Source organism: Eutrigla gurnardus (assembly GCF_963514095.1).
Source record: "Eutrigla gurnardus genome assembly, chromosome: 13".
Taxonomy (NCBI): Eukaryota; Metazoa; Chordata; class Actinopteri; order Perciformes; family Triglidae; genus Eutrigla; species Eutrigla gurnardus.
In genome coordinates this window covers 9,574,234-9,598,249 of record NC_139936.1, presented here as the reverse complement: position 1 = coordinate 9,598,249, position 24,016 = coordinate 9,574,234, and the positions used below count along the sequence as shown (strand labels likewise).

The 24,016-nt window shown below is 42.2% G+C and overlaps 1 protein-coding gene across 2 annotated transcripts in view; it reads right to left on the bottom strand.

The window, feature by feature from the left end:
• Positions 1-1,027: 1,027 nt before the first annotated feature.
• Positions 1,028-24,016, bottom strand: part of unc5ca (unc-5 netrin receptor Ca) — a 167,504-nt gene continuing 144,515 nt past the window's right edge. For both annotated transcript variants that reach the window (XM_084024046.1, XM_084024045.1), the window contains 10 exons: positions 21,794-21,985; positions 18,671-18,888; positions 17,287-17,422; positions 16,235-16,322; positions 13,688-13,856; positions 10,837-11,070; positions 8,920-9,069; positions 8,501-8,665; positions 6,616-6,794; positions 1,028-4,446 (listed from right to left, as the gene is read on the bottom strand). In XM_084024046.1, coding sequence (XP_083880172.1) covers positions 4,284-4,446; positions 6,616-6,794; positions 8,501-8,665; positions 8,920-9,069; positions 10,837-11,070; positions 13,688-13,856; positions 16,235-16,322; positions 17,287-17,422; positions 18,671-18,888; positions 21,794-21,985 — 1,694 coding nt within the window. In that variant the 3' untranslated portion in view covers positions 1,028-4,283. The remainder of the gene's footprint in view (positions 4,447-6,615; positions 6,795-8,500; positions 8,666-8,919; positions 9,070-10,836; positions 11,071-13,687; positions 13,857-16,234; positions 16,323-17,286; positions 17,423-18,670; positions 18,889-21,793; positions 21,986-24,016) is intronic.

Genomic DNA, 24,016 nt, shown 5'->3' with positions numbered 1-24,016 from the left:
GCATACAATACAATGTGTTTCTATGACTTTTTAATCATATTTTATGAATAACTTTTTTGTAACAAATTGACACTATTGTATGACTTTTTTTTATTTAACTATGGCTTTTAACCTGTTTTAGACATACTACACTCAGACATTTAAGACATTTTAAATATATTTTCCTAATATTTTATGAATATTTCCGACTTACTTTTTTGTGACATTTTTACATGTTATAGTATGATCTTTTAAAAAAAAATTAACTGTTTTTTACACCTGTTTTAGACATACTACACTTAGACTTGACGTACGATAAAATGGGTTTCTATGACCTTTTAATCATATTTTCACAATATTTTATGAATATTTCTGACTGACTTTTTAGAAATTTTGCCATGCTATATATATAACTTTTTTTTCTCCATTATAATGTATATATAATAGCATAACTTTCTTTCATCAGATCCAATTCAATTTGGCATTTTAACCAGTAAATGCTTTGCAATCAATGTTTCAATATTAGGGCACAAACTTTTTCTCCTTGTAGTCTAAAATATGAAAACATTAAACACAGCTGGACTATGTAGATCCATCCACAGAGTCACAGGAAAACCCTAGAATGAAACCATTATAAACCCTGGACAGTTTTCCTTCCTATTTATTGGCATAGTCAAAGTGATCAAAGGTGTGAAGTCATAAAGTGCATGCAAACAGTACTGCTGCGTTCAACAGACGATTCACAGATAGTTACATTAATCCTAATTCATCAACACATATCCCCACTGGTATGAAGCTGTATAGCCTGGTCCTTGTTTCCATGACCCTTATCTGACCTACAATAGTATGAAGCTTTTATGCTCTAGTTGATGAATTCATTTAAATAAATGAATTAAAATATTTCATATTAAAGCTGGAAATATTACTTTAACAACCCTATACATGCCAACCGATATGTTTGTGATTTATTTTCATGACCCCCCCCCCCCCCCCCTTCCTGAAATGTCCTGTAGAAATCAGCCACCATAGGCACTGCACAATTTCAGCGTTGCTTATAAATATAATTTATTAATTGTCTTAAAAATTCTTTCTTACACTTTGTACAGAAAACAATTAGAGGAGATAGAGAGGCGAGCATTCAGCAAGATTGAGCAAGATTCATGAAGCGTGCCAGAATTAGCAAAAATGGACACTATCCCACAGTAACCAAATGAAACCACCCCCAATAGTAAAATAAGAATGCACCGACAAGCACAGCTCTAGTTATAGACTTCTATCATGATAACCAATGCCAAGTTTGCATAGTGGACACTGCTTTTACAAAAAAGGAAAGAAACATAAATAAAAAAAACTTGAAACATACAAACTAGTATCTAACTGTACTTCTCTTTTTATATTCTCAAATTTGCCAAATATAGCTGACAGTACACAACTGTACATATTGTGGATACAAAATACTTTTTACATACTTTGATATCTTAACACTACTTTCTTCATTATCACATCTCGAAGGATCACCTACTGCGAGTCTAACGTTTGCTCTCCTCGTATCAAAACTCCCCTCTTCAGTCAACTCCGTGAACAAACAGTCGACCCTGCAGGGAAAACGTGGTCACATGGTTACACCTCTTACATCTTCTCGCCCACGTTTGAGTTGAAAGTGTTTGTTTTGTCATGTAAATGAGCACAATGCATGATTGAGACATTATCACGACATTTGCGTTCACGTTTTAGGGTTTTTTTCCCCCTCAAAACTCTTCCCTTTGATTTCCTCACATCTTACTAAACATACAAAACATCCACTCCGTCATCTAACCATACACCTCTTCTAATTTGGCTAATAAGGCTATCCGAAATGAAAAGAAAGGTCATTTTGAGGCCTGCAGGTCATCCATGTCTGATATTTCACTGATCCTAGAGCTCAGAATCTCTTACTCACATATTCATGAAGAACCACGTGGACACCATCTGTCATGATGAGGTGAAGATCTGACCCTTTGTTTCAGTGTGAACTCAGCCTTTGCCTACTTGGTCTTTTTCTTCTCCGTATCTCCTCTACATACCTGATGTTTAGTTTCATATGGCGTCCCTCCAAAGTTCAGAGCAGAAACATCTTAACTCCAGTTTTTGAATATTTTACATGTATCCCATTTGAACTGAATGTTCAGGTTGTCCTTTACATGGTGAATAGAGTTCAAAGCCACTAAAAATAAGGCTGTTTTTCTCCCCTGGCTATGCATACATTTGAAGGCCAGCCCTGCTTCACAACGTTGTTCTGCAAAACAAATATCTTACATACAGACGGCCCCTTAAGTTGCTTTCTTGAGATGCATCCCTAAATTGCAACTGTTTCAACAAATACACCATGAGTTGGAATGTGAGTTGAATACTAGATAAAGGGCAACAAACTGACCTGTTACACACAGTTCACACCTATAAAAACATTAAAATGGCAAGGAAAATAAAGTTAATGTAAATAACACAATAATGACCACTGAACAAAAAATATGATGATAATAAAAGGTCATCAGAATGAACATGATATTCATGTATTTACAGGTTTCAGTCAATCACAAAATGTAAATGCTGTTATTCTTCAAAAGCCACTGGATGGTGCTAGTGACCATGATCAAGACGTGGTGGTGATCACAAATGAAATCGCATGGCTGACAACATAACTGACCAAACCAAAAATCTATATTTTCAGACTATATATATTTTAGTAAATTAAAATATGATTGATAAAATCAGTATATTGCGTACATTTAGCGGTAATGAATGATATCAGCTGTATTTAACTCACTATCACATAAAACTATCGTGGTTTGTGGAGCAGTGTCTCTAAAAACACTGGTCTTCCTGTTTTGCTTCCTCTGTTTTTCCGTAGTTGGACCCGTCCAGAAACAAGCCCCGCCAGTCTATCAGAGACACTCGTGGAATCGAGGTTGTGGTTAACCAAATGTGGTAGTGATGGCTGGAATCCTCCACTCTGTACCTGCAACGCTTGACTTTAGCCAAGGATTAAATCTGTAGCTTGAAAAGCATCATTGCTTTGATGCTCCAACAACTACAGAAAGCGTTCTGCTTTTTATTTACCTGAACAAACAAATATTTAAAATGTGTAAATGCTTCAAACAAACATATAAAATATAGTGTGTATGAGAATGAATAGCTGACAGTCTGCATCTTTGCCCTGTTTATCATAAGTGCAATCTTAAATATACCTCAAAACAGCGTCACAAGTCTGTCCCAACCGTTCACTACTAGAGGAAATCATTCGAATGGTAAACCAGAGGCACACGTTAAAGGCTGCGTCGCCTTTGACTTAATACATCTTAACTTTCTGCGACCGGGAAGATTTCCTCTCTGCATGTCATTTTGGAGGAAAGCCACGACACTAAATACATTTAAACATCACTTATGATGTCAGCTGATCAGGGGAAATCTGTAGGCTCGGGCTTGTTTCTGGGCAGAACCCTTTTGATTGACAGTCACTGTTAGCGGGAAACGATCCACACATATGGACAGCAGAATACATAGAGCGTTCCCTAGGAAACGATATAAAGACAACAAACTGTACTGGCAAAAACGTGTACAGCCAAGGCTAGCGAGTGAGGGATCACTTCTTTGTCTCCCCCCCTCTCATTATCCATCCTGTTCATACAGATGATCACCTGCAGCTTCTTCCATCATTTTCTGTTTACGTCCTTCCTCCATTTAGTAATCAGTTTAGCCTCTCCCTGTGTTTACTCTTGTCTTACTAAAGAGTCTCGTCTCTGACTCACTCCCTCTTTTTCCTCACTCTACCTTCTCCCACTCGTTTGTAATCAGTTTAGCTCCTCTCCCTTTATGATTCTGTTCCATTCCTATGGAGGTTTTCAAGGTCAGTATCTCTCTACTGTCTTCTTTTCTCTGCTTTCTCTTGGTTCAGTACAAAGTAACAGCAAGAAAACAACTAGTATTACACCAGACAATCTTTTTTTTTTTAGGGGTCTGCATGTTTCGTTTGTTCCTGATAGACTGTGTTTGTGGTGAAGGTTGGGTTACATCTCCTTCGGTCACACAGCTCACTGCAAAGTTGCTCAAATACACACACGTAGTTTCCAGCTCGAGCGTTTCTCGGCTGTTACCATGTTGGCGTGATTGCCATGGAATTCAACCGTTGCCCAATCACCATGGTGACAACTTTTATTTTGCTCACGCATCTAATCCATTCCTTGCCCTTGCTGCAGCATCAACCGTAGAGAATTCCTGTATAATCGTCTCCGGAGTTCTGCCATTGTCACGGTAACCACGTTGCTTCGTCAGTGTTCCATTGTCATAGAGGCGAGGCTGCCGTCATGGCGACCCATCTCTTCCAGCACAGCAGCCAGTTCATTAAGGTCTCCATCGGGGAAGTGCTGGGCCTCCCAGAGATCCAGGATCACGCCTGTCGGACTGGACTTGGTGGCAAAGTAGTTCAGGTACCTGGAGGGACCAGAGAGAGCAGAGGGGCAAAGGATGAGGTTCATATTTTCTGAAAATGTTCCATTCTCTGTCAGAATTAACTTTCTGAGGGAAATTTTCTTTTGTTTGACCTGGAGCTTCGTCAGACATAGAGATATAGAGCTGGCTAGATAGACGGAGGCAATAGAGAAAGAGAGATAGAGACAGAGAGCTATAGAGATATAGTGGTAGATAGACGTTAAGGGAGATAGAAAGATATATAGATTCAATAGTAAGATAGCTATAGCTAGACAGACAGAGATACAAAGAGAGAGATAGCTAGATATAGAGGGAGAGATATGAAGCTAGATGGATAGAGACAGAGAGAGTGAGAGATAGTTATATAGAGATAGTTAGTTAGATACAGATAGTGAGAGATATAGATGGCGAGAGAGAGATAGAGATATGGATATACGCATTTATTTAGAGATGTGACAATCAATTCGTAAAGGAAGAAATTGTTGCAGCATCCTAATATTTAACAGGCGTGTTTGCAAAAGGCAAAAAGTATTCTGAGGAAGAAAAGTAAACCATTTCTACATTTCCATGTCACAGTGCAAAGGTGATAAAGTAACCCCTTTCATTTATCAACACAATGTAATGACCATTAATGCTTTTTACTCTTTTAAGAACTCTGACTTATAACCGAATGTTTTGGGCAAATGTATTGTTATCTCCTGATATGCAATTATATGAAGAAAACTGTAATCTGGGAATGATGTTTCATTAATTAAATGTGGCAGGTTAATACGTCGAGGACGTACCATTATTGATTTTCAAGTCAAACCACTCATAATAAACAGGACATTTTGTATTTGTAAGGTGTATTAGAGCATGGAAACGTGCAGTAAGTCTGCAGGGTGAAGAGTTTTCAGAGGAGCAGTGAATAACAAAGCTGTTGACAGTCGATACACAACGGCTGCTGAGGAAAAAGTCTGACTCTGAGCCATCTGTGACAGAGATATCGATGCTGCTTTAAAGTGAAAAAGCCATCAGATTTGAGTCTCATGGGGATAAAAGAGAAGACTTTCTGTTCCTCTGTAAATCCTGTGACTGTACTGAGGGAACACTCGGGTACAGTTTAAAAACAACCAGAGACGCCTGTCTCTACTCGGCAGTACCTCCCGGATTGTTTCCCCCGCAAAACATCTAATAAGCTATTTTTGTCATTTGTTTTATTACTTTCTGTCTTTCTGTCTCAGCCTCCATCTGCCTGCAGTATGTGATAAGGTGTATCCTGCTGTTAACTAACATTTCATGTGTGTGTGTGTCTGTGTGTCCACCATTTCCTTTTCCAATTGACACAGAACAATAGAGCATAATATTCACAATTATATGTTTGTTGAAAGTGTGTACCGCTCGGGTTTCACCTCTTATTTATCCACCAGTTATGTGAGCAGAGATGGCTGTGACGGCAAAACATGAGTCATACTTTGAACTCAAGCAGATGTGACGTGGCAGCTACAAGAGCAGGGAGGATAAAAGATGGTATTTCCATGTTATCATGCTCCCCTTGAAGAGTGGCTTTTAGCGGAAACGTGGAAGTAAACAACAATCTGGCTAGCTGTCCATCTTTCTCCCTCTGATTGGAATATTTGGTGCCCACATTAACAGAATCCACGAGCTGGCGGCCCACTGGGACGATTATGTGCACTTGTGCCAAATTATGCTTCTGACTAGCTGCTGGTAAATGAGTCAGATGCAAACGGTCGATTGCATCTTTACCATCTATGTGCATGGGGGGGGGGGGTTACTCAAACTCTGCAGGTTCAAAATGATGAAATGTGCTGAAATTGATTGAATATATCTGTTGTCTCTCTAAACCATCTCCAACAACCTATTCTCTCTGAACAGATGTGTTTACTGTCTCTTTGGTATTTGCACATGCTATTGTATCTGTGAGTCCTGAGGAGATAAAAAAAAAAAAAAAAGTAATAAACTGAGATGAATGATTCATCTCGGCTGAACCGTGAACGTGAGCACGAAAACTTTATTTTTCTGGTATTGAAATGGTGAGACGGGCCAGTTTGATGAGCTGCCATCCTATTTGAGTTCTTCTCACTGAATCGTGTTCCAAACCAAGCAAAATGCCAGAGGGAAGCGTAGAGGAAATAAATGATGTGCGTGTGCATGTGCATGTGTGTGTGTCACCTGTCAAGGTTGAGTTTGTGGGCCAGCAGCCTCCAGTCATTGCCTCTGGTCTGCGGTGCATCTAGACTGCCACACAGCTTCTGTCTGATGGATAAAGGAATGCGGAAGGCATTGGGCCCCACTAAGGTTGTGATATTACTGGCTGGGTCCATCAGGGACGTGTCTATGCACTGGAGCTCCTGGAGAGGGGGGGAAGAAGAATCATATTTGTATTTAAAATACGTCTCTATCATCGTCCTTCTTAAGTCCCCTTATTAATACAAGAGTGAACCAAACGTAAAGATCAGCTTGCAGGCCGTTGCTCTCTCCTCTCGACGTCGATCTCCGTCTCCTTCTAAACCTTCATCCCATTAATCTGCCACTCCTGGGCTGAAAGCAGGCAAAAGCCTAATGAATGTGGCTTGGCAGAGGGGAAACAACAACCGCCACTGTTGATGCGAATGATTACTATTTACTGCGTCTACTTTGCCCCAATTTACAGCAGAAAGCTCTCTGCTGCTGCAGATTGAAAGATTGATGCGAAGGGACGTCTCCGTTTCTCTGATGAAATAATAAATGCTTTAAACCTGCTTTACGTTTCATTGTTCAACATGCAGGATGCTGCCGACTGGTTTGTTGAGGGTCTCGCACCGTTTTATTTAAGGCACACAGAGACTCAATGGATACTGCTTTCACTGTTCAGCTCTAATTACCATACTTGCCAAACATCCGATGTGATTATAGTAATTATTTGGTAAGACTAGGTAAGGCCTATTTAAAATGGATTATAACTGATCACTTAACAAAATATGCAATGTGACAAACCTGCTACTGCCCAAATAAAAGGCGTTGTTCTCAGTGTGTACTTGTTACACAGCTGTGTCCTCCAAAAGGCTTTTTGTTCTGTTTTTATTTCACAGATGGCAAAATGAAGTAAGCAGAGGAGCACTTTGAGTTTCTCCTATCATTTCTTTCACAGTGTGGTTTTACAGCATAGATCTACACCTTTTATAAATAAGAATAAGACTCGCTTTGTTCACAGAGTTGTCTGACCCTATTAAACGTGAAGCCAAAACATGGGCTGACTAATCATAATTATGGCCATATTACAAATTTGCACTCTGAACACTATTTTGAACTGAGGTCAAAAATAGAATTTGTTAACAGAAACGTGAGCTTTGAGTTTGAGGATAATGTGCACCCATGTGACCTCCAGCAGATGTTAGCACACATTTGCTCTCCACCGGTACATATCTATGCATACGCTGGCTGATAAGTCTGTTTGAGAACATTTAGAAACCCCTATTATATCATCTTTCCACCTGAGAGAACTAAGATGATAATTTTCCAACTGTCTCCCTCAGCGTCACAAACTTATATCACATTGGCCTCAGAAATCTGGCATCCACCGAGCTCTCGAATTTCAAACTCCAGCTCCACCAGCCTTCCTGATTAGACCACGGTAACCAAAAAAGTGAAACTTTATCACCTACGAACAGCATGGGATAATTCAAAGACGTGATATTCCAAAACAACTGTCTGACCTTCCACTAAAAAACACACACACACACACACATACACAGTGACTTTGTGCTTACATGCGCTCGCAAAATCAAAGAGGAGTTATTCCACTCACGTTATGTGACCTCTAGTCCCGGTATGAATGATTGAACAGAGTCACAGAACCAAAGCAGGAGCCCTGACTGGCTGACAGCCAGAGGAAAACTTAAGTACGGGAACGGAGAAGTTAGTAGAAGGAGCCTCTTTCTCTCTCGTGACTGTGTTCATCTGGTTTTATTGTATCGCTTTATCCCTCAGTATGTCCCCCGCCACTGTGAGTTCAACTTGGCTTCCGCAGCCAATGAACAGTGCGTACCTTTGCCTGTGTGTTTGTGTAAAATCCTACCTCCTCTAACGTGTTGCTGAGCTGAAAGATCTGTCCTTCTCCTTCCACCTGCCGGACACACAGCTTGCAGCTGATCTCCGAGGTGGCCGGGCTCAGTCTCTCCAGGGTGAAGGTACAGTGAAGAGTCCTCTGACTGCTGCTCCACACCTGGTAGAATGGGATCTCCTGGAAGAGGCCATCAATAACACACACGTCTTTACACAGCAGTATTCTAATTATCTTAAATGTCACTTTTAATGGGAATTCATCAAAGTGGATGATTTATTTGATTTTTTGGGGGAAACAAAGTCTAAGCCTTGTGAGTGTGAAAGAAATGTACATTCATAAAAATGTTAATCATATTTTATTCCTGTTGGGCTACAGATAAGTACTATAAACTGCTACATCATTTGCTACATTGTGTTTCCTATCGCTCCCACCTGATACTTTGCGATGAGTTTGCTCTTCCAGTGTGTGTGAGGCACGTCGTGGATGGACAGTCTCAGGTTGTGTGTGCTGTCTTTAAAGTTCAGGGTCTTTGGCTCATCCAGAAGCTTCCCTCCCATCTGGGTCTCCATCTGAAGAACCTCCTACACAAAAAGAAAACAACCCTCATTTAATTTGCTCCTGAACTTCACCACCGTCGTGCTCACTGAACCATTTCTTTTTCCACACAGCATTAGAGAGATTGCAGAAAGCTTTTAATTTATCTCTCACAACAACTGTCTTGAATGCCTTGAAACACACAGCGTCATGAACCACTTGAATGCTTTTTCTTTAAATATCATCCCAGAGCTCAGTAGTTGTATTCCCCGGAAAGAAGCAAAGCAAAGCTCTGCTAACTGCACTCCAGTGAAGAGACGTTAAGATGCTCAATAAAAACCTTGATTAATAATGCACCACCAGTCAAAGTACTGCTGTTGTGAGATGGAGGGAAATAATATCTTTAATGTAAAACAGTAAAATTAAATTACTCGCAATGACTATAGAGGACGACCCCGATGCATAATATTACTACCAAAAACAAAACCGAGAGAAGTTTGGATTCACTGATCACGATTTAGCAGAGAGGTTTGGTTTTAGCCATCACCCTCATCGTTCTGCTAATGAGACAACAATCATAGTATAATAATATAATAATATAGTTTCAATGATAGTCACTCAAAAGTTGAAGCTCCGCCCTCAATGTGGGGGTTTAGGGTTACATTTTGCATCTTAGATTTCATGAAATGCAAAATAAAAACCAGTTAATGTAAAATTGATACTGCCCAGTTAATGTCTGTCCGTTTTGTGAACCAAAGGAAGCAGCGTATTTTACTTTGCTTTGCTGCAGCTGTTTTAATAATACATCGCACACACATTCCTGTGGGGATTTTTGCTCATCCTTTTCAAATTGACTTCGGTACATCAAGCAAGCCCACACTGAGAGAGTGCTAAGCATGTATCCGTGCCCTACACGTGCATAATGCTAAATACACACATGTGGATAACATAAACACACTTTCATGAACCGCACACACACACACACACACACACACACACACACACACACACACACACACACACACGCACAGTTACTGAAGGAAGAATACGTTATCAGTATGACTTCTGATGCCTCCTACAACCTTTTCAAAAAAATCAATTCTTCCTTCCCATCATCTTCCTACACAGCAGCTCCACAGTAGTTATATGGCGGAGACTTCCCCTTTGAAACGCAAACCGATCAATTATACTACACACAGTCTCCATCATTAAAAAGTCCACCTCTGAACTTTATTTTCAAGCCACATTGCTCATTTGAAATGGTAAAACGGAGCGTGCGTGGATGTTTGCGCGTGCACGGCTGTCTGCCACGCCGACACTTGACTTATCATCGCATGCATAAATTAGCAATGTTAATCTCCCGTATCAGATGGTCCCTCCAGTGCTGCGAATTTGTTTAAATTCTGACGCGTCGCCATTCTGACATTGCTTGACCCTGTTTTGTTTACCACCTCTCAGCTCACCTCCAGACAACTACCGGCAAGACATTTCTAAGTGTGACTGTAGAAAATCACTTCCACTTGAGCTGTAATGTGTTGCATTTCAAAATGCAAATTACCGGGGAACTATTTAAACAGGGGCGGTCCGAGGGAGAACAAAATCAATCACAGGAGGGAGGAACACAACGGAGCAATCCGCCTTAAATATGACACACATCTTTCTCACGGTCACTGTTGTTCAAGACATTGGAGAGGCTGGGAATTGTGTACGTTATGTATGTCCATCTTATGTATATGTCTGTGCTTATCGAGTTTAATTCAATAAGATTTTATTGATTTTATTAGAAAGCAACAAAATAATCATAAATGCTTTACCTTGAGTGCGTCCTGTGTGTCGTCCAGGCAGTAGACCCTGATGTGATAGTCCAACGTGGTGCAGGAGATGGGTCCAAAAACAGCCAGCTTCAGCCTTTTGGCGGCTGCCTTGCAGACTGACTGGCCTACCAGGCAGTAAGTCCCCAGTGTCTCCGTTAGGATGTGACATGCCTCCGAGTCCATCTGCACATAGCAGGGGGTGGTGAAGTTTTCCTCTCCCACCACAACCACATCCTGTAGGAATCAATCACAGACACACACTTTTAGACTTTCAGGGTGTCGTGCTGCTTCGATGACGTGTGACTGAGACTGAATCTAAATATACCGTATGAACCTGCACTCATTTCAGCTGGAGATAGATCTAGGGCTTTATTCTTAACGTCAAACTGTCTAAAACGTGTCAAAATCTTGCTGGAAGCATTCACCACGGATGTTCTTTTGTGCACGATTATACCATTCATTCTTCTTGTTCCGTCTGTTCCTTTCGTCATCTAACTGCTTCCACATTTTTTCAACGTAGAAACTTCATTCAAACCTCAAAAAGTTCGGATCAAATAGGACAATGATGTCAGAAACAGTCATGGTTTTGCTCCGTTCAAATTAATGTACGAATGTTCATTACTTGACACAAACTCATTAATTTTCAACTTCTATCTACTCAGACATTCACGTAGAAACCCCAATCAAACTTGAAAAAGTTCCACATCTTTTACGATATTAAACTTTCTTTTAATCTTAGTAAAAAATGCCCGCTCACATTTTTAAATTGGAGTGTACTGGAAGGAATGTTCAGCGCTAGTCTGAGAGGCGACAGTTAGAGAAGAGGTTTAAACTATTTTCTAAAAACACTTTTAAACTTCTGTCATCCCTCCCGTTTTCACTCTTCGTACATACCCCCCTCGTCTCTTAGCGACACCTGGTCATTATTTGGATAATGGCTTTATTTGTGGGATTAAGCCACATTCTGTCTGTTAACATAACACAACTGGAACTGCATTGTTGGACCATTTCCAGCAGAGCAAACAACCCCTGAATAAATAAGCCGTGGTTTCTAACGGATGCACTCCTCTGTTGTTATAAACACATTTTTATTTTCTAATGCAACGCCATGACTGAGCTCTGCGCTGCCTAGAAGAAAGCCCAACAGCAAATGTTGGGTTTGAGTCATTTTGGCTTGTGGATCTTTTTAATAAGGCAATAAACGGTGTGCGACTAAGAAAAACAGTTACTGGATTTTTGATGCGTCACATTGTGTATTCCTTTATTCCTGTTGAGATAGAAATGAAATGTAAACGCATGTCTAGTTGTTCATAATCTCTATAAACACGTCCTGCATTCATATGTAGAGGAAGAAGATCTCCGGAAGTGCTCTGGTTTCTCTTTGTAGTCCGAGGAGTTTTGATAAATCCCGTTCGAGCAGGCTTTGGTTGAATGCTAAAGAGGGACACCAGAACCACAGAAGTTCCCCCAGATGCTAAACTGTCCTCAGAACGAGAGCCGACTTGACTTCTGTAGTATGACAAGGTGTCCATTAGGAGAATGACAACACTTGATTGGAGCTGCTGTGTGTGGAAGTGTGACCAATTCCCACTGTGATTATCTGCTGGCTGTTTCTCATAACATTTTTTACAGCTCTCCGTCGCAGCCGGAGTTATGCTGAATCCATATGGCTCTTTGAGCACAGTGAGGATGCACAGGCTCTCCTCATATAAGTACAGAATCTTCCATAAGTCGTGCACGTATGGGCGCGTGTGCCAGTAACCTTGCGTACAAATCGGGGGGATGCAAATGTGCTGCGGCGTGGCCCTTCACGCACACGTGTGACACACATATTGAGTTGTGTCTCTGCGAGCGAGCCGAATCAATACAAAGATGTAGGAAAGCAATATGGTATGAATCTGTTATTACTGGTAATCACAACCATAGCTGCTCCCCCCCCCCCTGATGTGAGGGGAATTCAATTACCTTCCTCTCCCTGTTTTGGGGGAAACTTTCTGATGGGAAATGGATGTTCTACTGCAATAAGAGAAAAACAAATCGACTTCCTGATGAAATTCCACTTTTCATTTTTCTCATCTTCACCCACTCTGCACCCAACCCTCTCTCTCTCCCTCACACACACACACACACACACGCACACAGAGTCGCATGCATGGCTAATTGTGCAGAGACATTGTGTTGAGCTGTGATAAGCAACAGAAGACAGCATACGGGGGCCTTGTAGACACAGTGATGCTGCAAGACAGCCTTATCACCCACACCCACACACAAGGACACACACATGAACACACACACACACACACACAGACAGACAAACATGCATCAAATACAGCAGTCACGCACACGCAGGAACAGATTGCTGAGGTAGGACTTCATGCTGAGAGACATGGGAGGAGGGAGACGGAGAAGGGTAAAAAAGAAAAAAAAAGAGGGATAGTAACATAAGACGGAAGATGAGAGAAGAGGAGGATGGCAGGAGCATAACAAATTGCTTTTGATAGGAGTCTTCAACCCCCTGCTTGTCTACTAGCCTGTAGGCACTTTGTGTTTACTTTCATTTCTTTCCCTCTCTCTCACTCCCTCCCTTGCTGTGTGTGCATGTGTATGGTGGCTATTCTTCTGGGAGAAGACCATTAAGTATGTGTGCACGTATGTGAATACATGCCGGCTCCACTCATACTGTGTACATGACTGCGTATTAATGATCTGGCTGTGCAGGCTGTGCATATGTGTGTATTATATACATTGGATATACATCTCTCATATCACCGTTTGTTGACTCTGGAGGTTAAAACCGTGACATTCAAAAGTGGAACTTTTTCAAGACAGAGGAAATGGGTTGAGCACTCACCTCCCACTCCCCCATGGCCAGTTGGTTCTTCAGCTGGATGAGCCAGTCTTCCTGGACATTGTCGGCACAGTGGTGGATGGTGAGGATCACCGGTCTGGTCAGCAGGGCTCCTGGAGGTCCACAACTCACCACAGGGCTCAGCACTGTCTGGATGTCCTCTACCGGGGGTCTGGAAGAGACAGATAACCCCCCGCGTGAGATGATTCTTTAGAGGAGAGCGACAGGACGGCTGGGCTTTGGTGCCGCAGTTAGCGTGAGCATCAACTGCAGAAAGCTGTATTGATTTCACTTCTGGTCCGTTGCATTTTTCATAATGTTCATATATGGAACAACTCAGCCGGCATCGTAAAGAAGACAGGTGGACACTTGAGTGGTTGGAGGGAGATAGACCATCTTGGAGTAGATGAGAATATCACGGAATAAAACGGATGAGAGTAGCGCAGAAAAAAATGCAATCAGAGGATGATTAGTGTAGTCTGCAGGTGTTCGGTTGGGCCTCAGCTGGAGTCAGTAGTTCACAGCTCATGGGCAGCAAATAAATGAGGACTGGCCACAGGCTATCCTGATTTATACAGTAAATCCTAGTATTGGAACTTACTTGCTAACTCATGTATATTAAAGTGAAGCAGCGGAATACTTTTAGCTCTTATACTGTGAATAAATGTGAGTAACTTAACATGACTGTATGTACTATTAGATGTTTATATCATGATGTTGTATTTGTTCTGCTGGCTAGACTATAAATTGCCCCTAGGGGATAATTAGATACCTTGAAATTATACATAGTGAAACCCCAAAGTATTTAACAACTATTAACCTATTAAAAATAAACAGACATTCTTGAACGACAGATTGAGATACGAAAACAGATAAAAGGTAAATGTGTCTGATTTCCTGTGTAATCCATTACTCAATAATTTTTCTTTCCGCATGTTCCTGAAGATATTTATTGACTGGGAAAGAAACCCATACGGACAGAAGAGTGATTTTTTTTTTACAGCCCACCTTGTGTTATGGGGGGTGGGGGGGGGGGGGGGACTTATCCTGAGCAGTATTATTGATTGGGCGGTCGGAGCTCATTATTGACTCATGATGGGTTCACATAGGTAGAGGCTAACAGTACAACAGCACCCCTAACAGCAGCCTCTGACTAACCACATACGGGGGTCACCCTTCAATGAATTACAGTGCTATTGATTTGTGAGGTTATGTATCTTTTATCAAACAAATAGAGAGAATAGATGCTGCGTTGTGTTTTGCGGGGAAACGGGACACCTCAGGGTGAGATCTTAATGAGCTGAACCACATGGTTCTGGCTTGCCAAGTTGTTGCTGAGGCAAGTCAATGTAGCAATGTGTTCTTGCTAGCCAGCTATTGACTGTAGGGAACACAGAGGACAGGGAAGAGGTTGGACTCTGAGAAATACTGTAGCACACTGCAGGGGGCCTAATTCTTATTGACTGCTATTGATCGGGGAGAGGCTAGAATGGATGCATGGGACCGAACGCATGAACCAAACTACAACAAGTGTCCTAAAGCTCTGTTCTTGTCGAGGCTTTAAAGAGTGGATTCACCTAAATTATTAAAGGACACATTTCCTCATTTCCCCTTTGTGGTATTAAGCCAACACGTGGCTGGCTTTATTTTATTTCCCCGCCACCCCCGATGCTATGAAGGTGAAAACACTTTAGTAATCACTATATTGGACAAAATTGAGATTGAAAATGAAAGAAAGACAGACATAGAGATTTGCCATACTGTAGGTATTTTACAGGGAGAGCTCACTTTCAAATAGAGCGCTGATAAGACCCCCAAACTTGCATCAATTCCATTTTTTCTGACGGTTTTCTCCCTTTTCTCTCATGTCCCACGGAGAGCTTTGCCTCACTCATGCACAGGGTCTGGGAGTAAAGGATTATACTACATGTAACAGGATTACAGTAATCCCAGAAATAACCACTAATCTGTTAGTAACTGTGGAAACAGTGATCTCTTTGCATATACTGTCAAAAGCTCGGCGTTTGTTTTTTGGATCTATAACCGAGCATGAAGTGAGAAGAAAAAGAAAAACCTGTTGTCGCACTGCAGTCAACATTAGTCTCACATCTTAAAATAAGTGCAGTTATGAGGTCTACATTCTGAAGATTTAGAAAAAAAAAGGTAATAATTAATTAATGTCCCTTATAATCTCCTCCACTTTAATCCCAGCACTAATGTAGGAAAGCTTTGGTATTAACTGACCTCTGCTGAATGAGTCACCGAAGAATGTGTGCATTGATGCACTGTTCACTGTAAATACTAATTATTCATCCACTGCTGTGCATCCTGAGCCAATGTCACGCTGTGAAACGCCTCCCCACGCAATCATACAAACAGGCCCGAGAAGCTGGCACCCGGGGGAGACGCGGAGAAGTGCAGAGAAAGAAAAACACGGCAACAAAGAGGACGTATAGGAAGAGGCAGAGATGAAGAGAACAAATGGCCACAACGGTGGAACATGAAAGGCACAGAGAGGAAAAGTGTTGGGGAAGAGAGAGAGAGACTTACCTCAAGCTGTCCTTCCTGTGCACAGTCACATACATCTCGTAGACCCGCCCCTGAGGAACAGCACCCGCAGGAACCAACAGACTCACACCTGGGGGGGGAGGGCGGGATGGATGGAGGCAACGATAATGAGTTTCATCACTGGATTTATTAATTTCCACCATGCACAACTGAATTATTGAATGTGCAACCCATTATCACTTTATCAGTATGATTAATTATTGAATAGTCATTTTTAAAGACAACCCATGTAAAACTTTCTCTTGAATATATCATCGAGTGAGTTATGCTCCGATGTTTTATAGCTTCTGAGAGCTGCTTCCTATCAGCAGGTTACATTATTCATTATTTCTGTCTGCCCACTGCTTTTAAATCTTAGTCTGGAGAAAGTTTTCTTTTTGCCTTTTTAAAACTAGAAAAGCTGGAGAACATCCCAAGGCTGTTTTGTATTATGTTGACTGCAGAATAAGCCATAAACTTTATGTGCTCGACTTTTAGTACAGGACACGCACATTTGATCTTCAAATCTACGATACTTACTGGCAATAACAGTTCATTAAATCATCCAAAAATAATAATGCGTGCCCCCATCTTTCCACGGATTTTGTATTACCATCGCCTACTTGTAGAAAACAACTCCTTGTAGGGATGGTGAGAGGAGCAAACTGTCAAATGTGTCGGTTAATATCATGCATGTATGCAGGATTGCTTGAGTTTCAGGTTACACCCAGAAACAAGCAAGGATGGAGTCACCTGGAGCAGCCAATCTGAGAGGACAACACCCCGCTTGCACGATTTAATATTCAATATTGTATAAAAGACAGGGTCAGGGAAAACGTAGTGGTCAGACTTCGTGAACTGACACACTCTGTTGTTCGTCAGGGAAACATAGTCAAACCCAGAGCTCTGTAACTTGAGCAATTTTGCTGTTTCTTCAATAAAACCTAAATAGCTGCTCCTATCGCTTCATTCTGAACACACACAACAACCCCTAATGCATGACCATTAGACAGTGTCCAGATCCATGATGAGCTGTGTGTGTGTGGAAGGTTCACCAGAGTTGGGTACGATGAGGTGTCCTCCCTGGTTGTTGAAGGATCCGTGAGCGGTACAGGACGGGTCTCGCGTTCGGGCCAAGCTCTGGCTGCGAAGGTTCATGGTGTCGCTGTTATCCAACAGAGACTGAGTTATCTAGGAATCAAAAGACAACGAATGAATGATAATAATAATAGTAGGCGTGACATAATGCATGTTGTACTATACAGTGCTGTGAGTTGTTCAGCAGAGCTGGAACCTGAAGTCTGGAACGCTACATAGCAGAGGCCTTACAGCAACAATGGATGAGGAAAATCCTTGAACCGTTATTGTATGCTTTTAATGAGGGGGTTAGTGAGGATGTAGTTAATGTTGTGTCAATATGTTTTTCACGTTTTCTGAGTCTGACCAGCTGTATAACGCGGTCAGGCATTGATAATAGCATAATAACAGTATACTACAGTGTGTGTACCTGAGCATAAAAGAGAAGGACACACATGCTCTGTAGGGGCTACGACGATGAAAGAAGAGAGATGTATTCTGGTGAAACCAAAGGTTCACGGAGGTTTGAACACGTTTCAGTTTGCAAGGCCAATCTGCTTGTTGAGGTAGATTTAGATTTTCCTGGCTGATTAGGGAAAGAATTGACAAAGAAAACTGTTATGGCTCCTTTTTCTGGATTTTTACAGCATTCATTAAGTTGAATTAAAAAATAAAAAAATGTCCTCATGTTTTCTTGGTAACCATTAAGTAAAATACTACAGGGACGATCTGCAGCTGCCTGGAAGCACTGCCAAAGGGCTGAGCTGGCAGGCTGTGAGGAAAGGGCGGATTTACAGTAGACCTATGAAATCACCTTAGGGTAGGTGGTAAAATATGATCTGCTTTGCATTTCCCTTTTGAAATGTCCACTGTGAGATGTAAAATACGGACTTAACATTCAGTAGTTTACTCCGCTAACATCACACGGAGCCGACAAGAAACTTCAAGACGGGAAGACCAAAAAACTCCACAATTAAAAGAGCAACCATAATAAAAGAGAGAATCAGCCAAAGAAATGCCACTGACAGGTAGAGCTTAAAGCGGGTTGGGCTCTCGTTCTGCCTCCAGACAGGTGCCGTGATGAAACCGAGCACTTTCATCTGGATTTGTGACTGACAACGGCACGCATGCCATGTAGGTGACAGAGCAGAGGGAAGAAACTGGGGCACTGAGCTGCATGTATACTAACGCTGCACAGTTTTGTGTTTATGTGACTGGGAATACATAGTTGTCACCACGCTTCTGCAGTGAAACCTCACTTCAGGAGGGAACATTTCAAAAATCCGCCGGTACAGAATATTTTACAGTCAAAACCGTGGAAGATACTGACGTTAGATGGTGGAAAAACATGCATCCTCTCACCTTAGGAGACAGTTTGGATGTGAAGTCTCCTCCAAGGTCGTCCTGTGGTGTGACCAGACCGGAGGAGTTGTAGACTTTGATCTTCAAGTTGGGCAGAGGGTCCAGGAGAGGGGAGTTGGTCATCGGGATTTTATCCGACACGTCGTGGAGGGCGTAGACGGGGCCGCGATACATGGCCGCTGCATTGGTCAAGTCAGGAGGAGCCGTCAGCAGATCGGCTAGAAGAGAGGGAGGGATGATGGCAGAAAGTACAAGAATAGCTACGGTCAAATTTTCACGTTCGATTCTGAGTGTGTGCAGGTTTTGATGTCTCTACATCATCAAAACACTGATCTCACTTCTCATCTGGTAAGCTCTTTAAAATGTTGACGGCCCTGACTTCAGCCCCACAACACAGAAGCTGTCACACATCAATCACATCACTGTCTGTTTTCAAATTCTCTCTAAGTCACGATTCAAACCTGCTGTGCATGACGGTGCTAACAGACCATGCCAGTTGTTAAGACTGATCTATTGGGGCTTAGCTAATGAACACTTATCCTGATATGCTGTATGTATAATGTTATAAAAAAGCAGTCTTTTTACCCTCATTCTCCACATATCATGGTGTAAATCATGTCGCTAATACATGTAGTTTATTAAGAGCTGAACTAGAGGAACCAGAAAACAGCAACTAATCCACTTTAAACCACTTACTGGCAATAACAGGTCAGTCGCATGTTGGATTTCCTGAGATCCTCTTTCTCAATTAACACAGTTATCTATTAAATCATTTGTGAAGTTCACCACCAATAGCCAGCTCTGGGTCAGATGTGATTTTCGGCTACTGAGTCTTATAAATAACAGTGGAAACTTTTCACGTAATGCAAGTAAACACTTGAGCGGCCCACTTATGCAGCAGCGTCTTGAATAAACACATCTGCAATGTAAAACATGGGCCCTACAAAAACACTCACGTATGCAAACATGCCAACATACCATTAATGCATACGAGACACGCTCGTATGTGCACACGCCGCAAACACACATGCAGTACACGGGAAGTACATGATGTCGATGGGGAAGGATCGGTAAGCCTCTTTGAGACTCCCCTCACTGCTCGTCATGGAAAGGTGAGCGTAAGCCAAGGGGCAACTGCTGGAGCATGCTGATTGCTAATCAGGATGGTATACTAATTTATGTGCATGCAATATTGAAGCACTCTTTCCGGTAAGTTGAATTAACTCTTAAAATGCAACTGCCTCATTCTACCTTTGTGCAGTCACTTCATTCTTCCAGGGGATTCAAAGTGAATCAAGTGACTGTGCTCCGCCAAAGTGTACTTCTACATAAACAACACATATCCCAGATTTCATCGGAGGACGGCCAGCTACCTGCTGAGAACTATTCCACATTTTTTTACCACCAGGTTTTATTTTTCATGGAGCCTGAAATACTGTCGTTACCTTCACGAGCCCATCAATTCTAATTTTAAAATCCCTCATTATCATCCCTCACCACACACACACACACACACACACACACACACACACACACAGACACACACACACACACACACACTAACACACACACACACACACACACACACACACACACACACACACACACACACACACACACACACACACACACACACACACACTCACGTCTGTCACATATCACTCTCTTTCTCTCTCTATCACCAGTCTGTTTACCCTTAAAGCCAGCGGGTATTCCTGCCAAATCATCCCTGCTGAAATTTAATTAACAACTAATGGAAAGCCAGAGAGAGAGAGAGAGAGAGAGAGAGAGAGAGAGAGAGAGAGAGAGAGAGAGAGAGAGAGAGAGACACACGTAGGGACATAATTCTTCATTAATAGTAATCGTAGATGGTCCCCCGACGCAGAGTGACAAGCATCCTAATGCTTTCCTGATAAAATGTCGCCCAATCTCCACTCATGCGAAGGCATTCGCCCTTGTACACACACACACACACACACACACACACACACACACACACACACACACACACACACACACACACACACACACACACAAATCTACACACACAAGTATTTTAGCTCACTGTTTACCAACTTGCGTTGCATCCTTTCTGACCTCACTTCCCTGTTTTTACTGTAAACCATGATTTGAATTTTAATCATCCACCAACAACTGACCACAGGACCACAAACTGTTTAAGTATCCTGTTAAAGGTGCAGAGGACTTTAGTTATAGAGGTCACTCAACAGGATTAACACACAATCTGGGTTGTGGGCGTAACACACTTCTAAAATGCCCCGTCTTGGTGACCAACTGGAGACTATCAAGTACTATTAAGTATAATGGCACTTGTTTTGTCACTTACAATTATAAGCCAATCTGATTGACTTTATTCCATTCATATGTATGTCTGTTTGTGTGTAGGCCTAATGCCTGCATGGATATATTTCTGAGCATGTTTGTGAGGTTAATTACTTTAACTAAAAGTCATGAGTTCAGGACTGACGCCCATGACAATCTTTCTATTTCCAGTAAGCTATCGAATGCATGCACACAGGTGGACGAGTGTGCGTGGCGGCGTCCTTGTTGTCTTATCCATTTCCCAGAGATAGAGAGGGAGGAAAAAAAATGACAGCACAGACAGAGGAGACTGAATGATGGCTCCACTCTAACAGGAAGACAAACAGAGAGTGTCTGTTGCGGTAGGAGTCACTGTGACGGGAGAGAGACGGAGACGGGGCGAGGGGAAGACAGAGACATGGAGGTGGAGACGAAGAGAGGAAGGCGCTGATAAACAGGATATGTGATTGACCTGAATGTGCAGATGGGAAAGGAGACAGAGAAAGAGTGAGGCCGAGACGGAGGGATGAGAGACGGCTTGATGGAAGAGAGTGGTCTGTGGAAGAGGCAGGGATTAATCCAAAGCAGCCAAGACTGACAGCCAGAGTCCGAGGAGAGAAACAAAGGGACGCTGCAGTTATTCCCATAGAGGCACGGTCACATCTGGTATTCTGTATCCATCCATCTCCAGTATGTGTCGACTCATCTGCCTATTTATCCATCTAACATTGGGCACTTTATTTCCAAGTATGGCGCTCTTTCCAACCCGGGTCAAAGGTCGTTTTCTGTAACGTTCCTTACCTGATCGGGCTGTTTTGATATTAACAGACTGGAAGCCCCCGTTAAGTGCCGAGGTGTCGATGATGTCCGAGTCAAAGTCACGGTGAGTCTTGCGGTAGACGAAGAGCGCCACGATGACAGAGATGACCAGGCACATGATCACTGCGATGACGATGCCGACGTAGAGCGCCACGTCATCTGTACTTGGGGCAGCTGGAGGGGACGAAAAGAGACAGACAGATATTCTTAAGCATGAAGATCTGCTTAAATAAATAGCTCCAACAACAGTATGTGGTATGGAACAGCAGATAAGACAAGAGCAAACGTATCGCTGGCGTCAAATTAAATGCATAAGGCTTTCTGGTATTCTTAATTTGTGTTTCAACAATGCCACGTTTACCTCAGACCACCTAGCCGACTCATAAGGTTCCATTTCGAATGAATCTTTCAAAAAGCCCCCCAGCTTGTGTAATATTATAATTTGTCTAGACAGAGCTAGAGAGAGACAAAGACCCCTTTCATAAAGAAAGGATGGTAACAACATTTAAAACTTAATAAGGCAGTTAATTATTTTACAAGGGTCTTAACATCCCTTTTCAATCCGGCTGAGACTTTAATGGGGTTTGAGAATGAGAACAGTGGAATTGTAATTCATGAACCACATTTTAAAGCACACTAAGACAATTTTAAGTGAAGTGTGATGCGAATGGTAAAAGGTATGAGCCAAATGAGTAAAGGATGAGAGGAGAACATTTTAGAGCACAGGGGGGAGGAATGATGAGGATGTAACATGAGGGGAAGCCAATAAGTGGAGAGGAATATAGAACAGAGCACACACAAGCAGAGGAGTGAATAGAAAGGGAAGGGGAGTTAAATAAGGAGAATAAAAGAAGCAGGTAGAAAGAGCATAAGGAAACGGGGAAGATGAGAGGCAACAAGTAGGGCACGATAAATTAGGAAACGAGACAAGAGGAGACGAGAGGAGGGGAGGGGAGGGGAGACAAGAAGAGAGGAGAGGAGACAAGACGAGAGGAGAGGAGGGGAGACAAGAGGAGACAAAAGTAGAGGAGAGGAGGGGAGAAGAGAGGAGACAAGAGGAGAGGAAAGGGGACGAGAGGAGAGGATGGGAGACAAGAGTAGAGGAGAGGAGGGGAGACAAGAGGAGAGGAAAGTAGAGGAGAGGAGGGGAGAAGAGAGGAGACGAGACAAGAGTAGAGGAGAGGCAAGGAGAGGAGAGGAGAGGAGGGGAGGGGAGAAGAGAGAAAGAAGCGAGGTGATAACAGCAAAGTAGAGGAAAAGAGGGCAAGCAGAAGTGGAAATGCACTTGAACTTCAAAGCAGAAAAACAAACAATCGTACATATTTAACATGAAAGCGCCTGTGAAACTTTTTTTTTTTTTGAGAAGTCTCACACTTAAAGCACTCCTCGTCTAATCACATCCTCTGTAGCTGGTAGGAGGGGATTTGTCTGCAGCTATTAAGAAGAAGACAGAAAAGTATAGGAATGCTCCTTTTAATCTGCCCTTAACGTTGAGAGGCAGATAACAGGCTTTTAGCTGCAAACAGCCTGAGTCATTTGCTAAAGGATTTGCTGTTGTCACATCAGAACAAGTTCAGAAAGCATGAGCTTGATTATGCATGAAAGAATCCTTTGATGAGGCACTCCCATATGTCGAAGCATGATACACACATCCGCAGAAGAGAGGTCACTCCTGGTGGTGTTAGTTACTCATTTACCACTTGAGGGAGCTATGAACCACTCGTAGCGTCTCTGGGGATCTGAGAGTCTCAGGGCAAAGAATGTCCCCCTTAATTTAGTCTGTGACCGAAATGAACCAAATGTCTCCGGGCAAGGTTTCCAAATACCGCAGTGTTGTCAAGCCCTTTGACAAGGTATTTTGTAAAATAACCATTATTCTAACCGATGTCTAAAAATGCAAACATGTGCACAATAGACACAGAAAGATTGTGCTAATGTGTATCATGGTCCATGTTGGGATTGTAAATGCCTTCAACAAACAGAATAACAGATAAAGTTAAACATTTTAGATTTAAATCTTGTGGTTCTTACTTAATAGAAAGCAACATCCTATCCTGACACTCAAGCTGAAAGGATTAGTCGATTAATCGATTCAATCTAAACGTTTCTCTATAAACCGATATCTCCATATGAATCTGCCCACAATAGGACAAGATGTTGTTATCAGAAATGTTCTGGTCTCTGATTTAAGTCTGTTTATAAGTC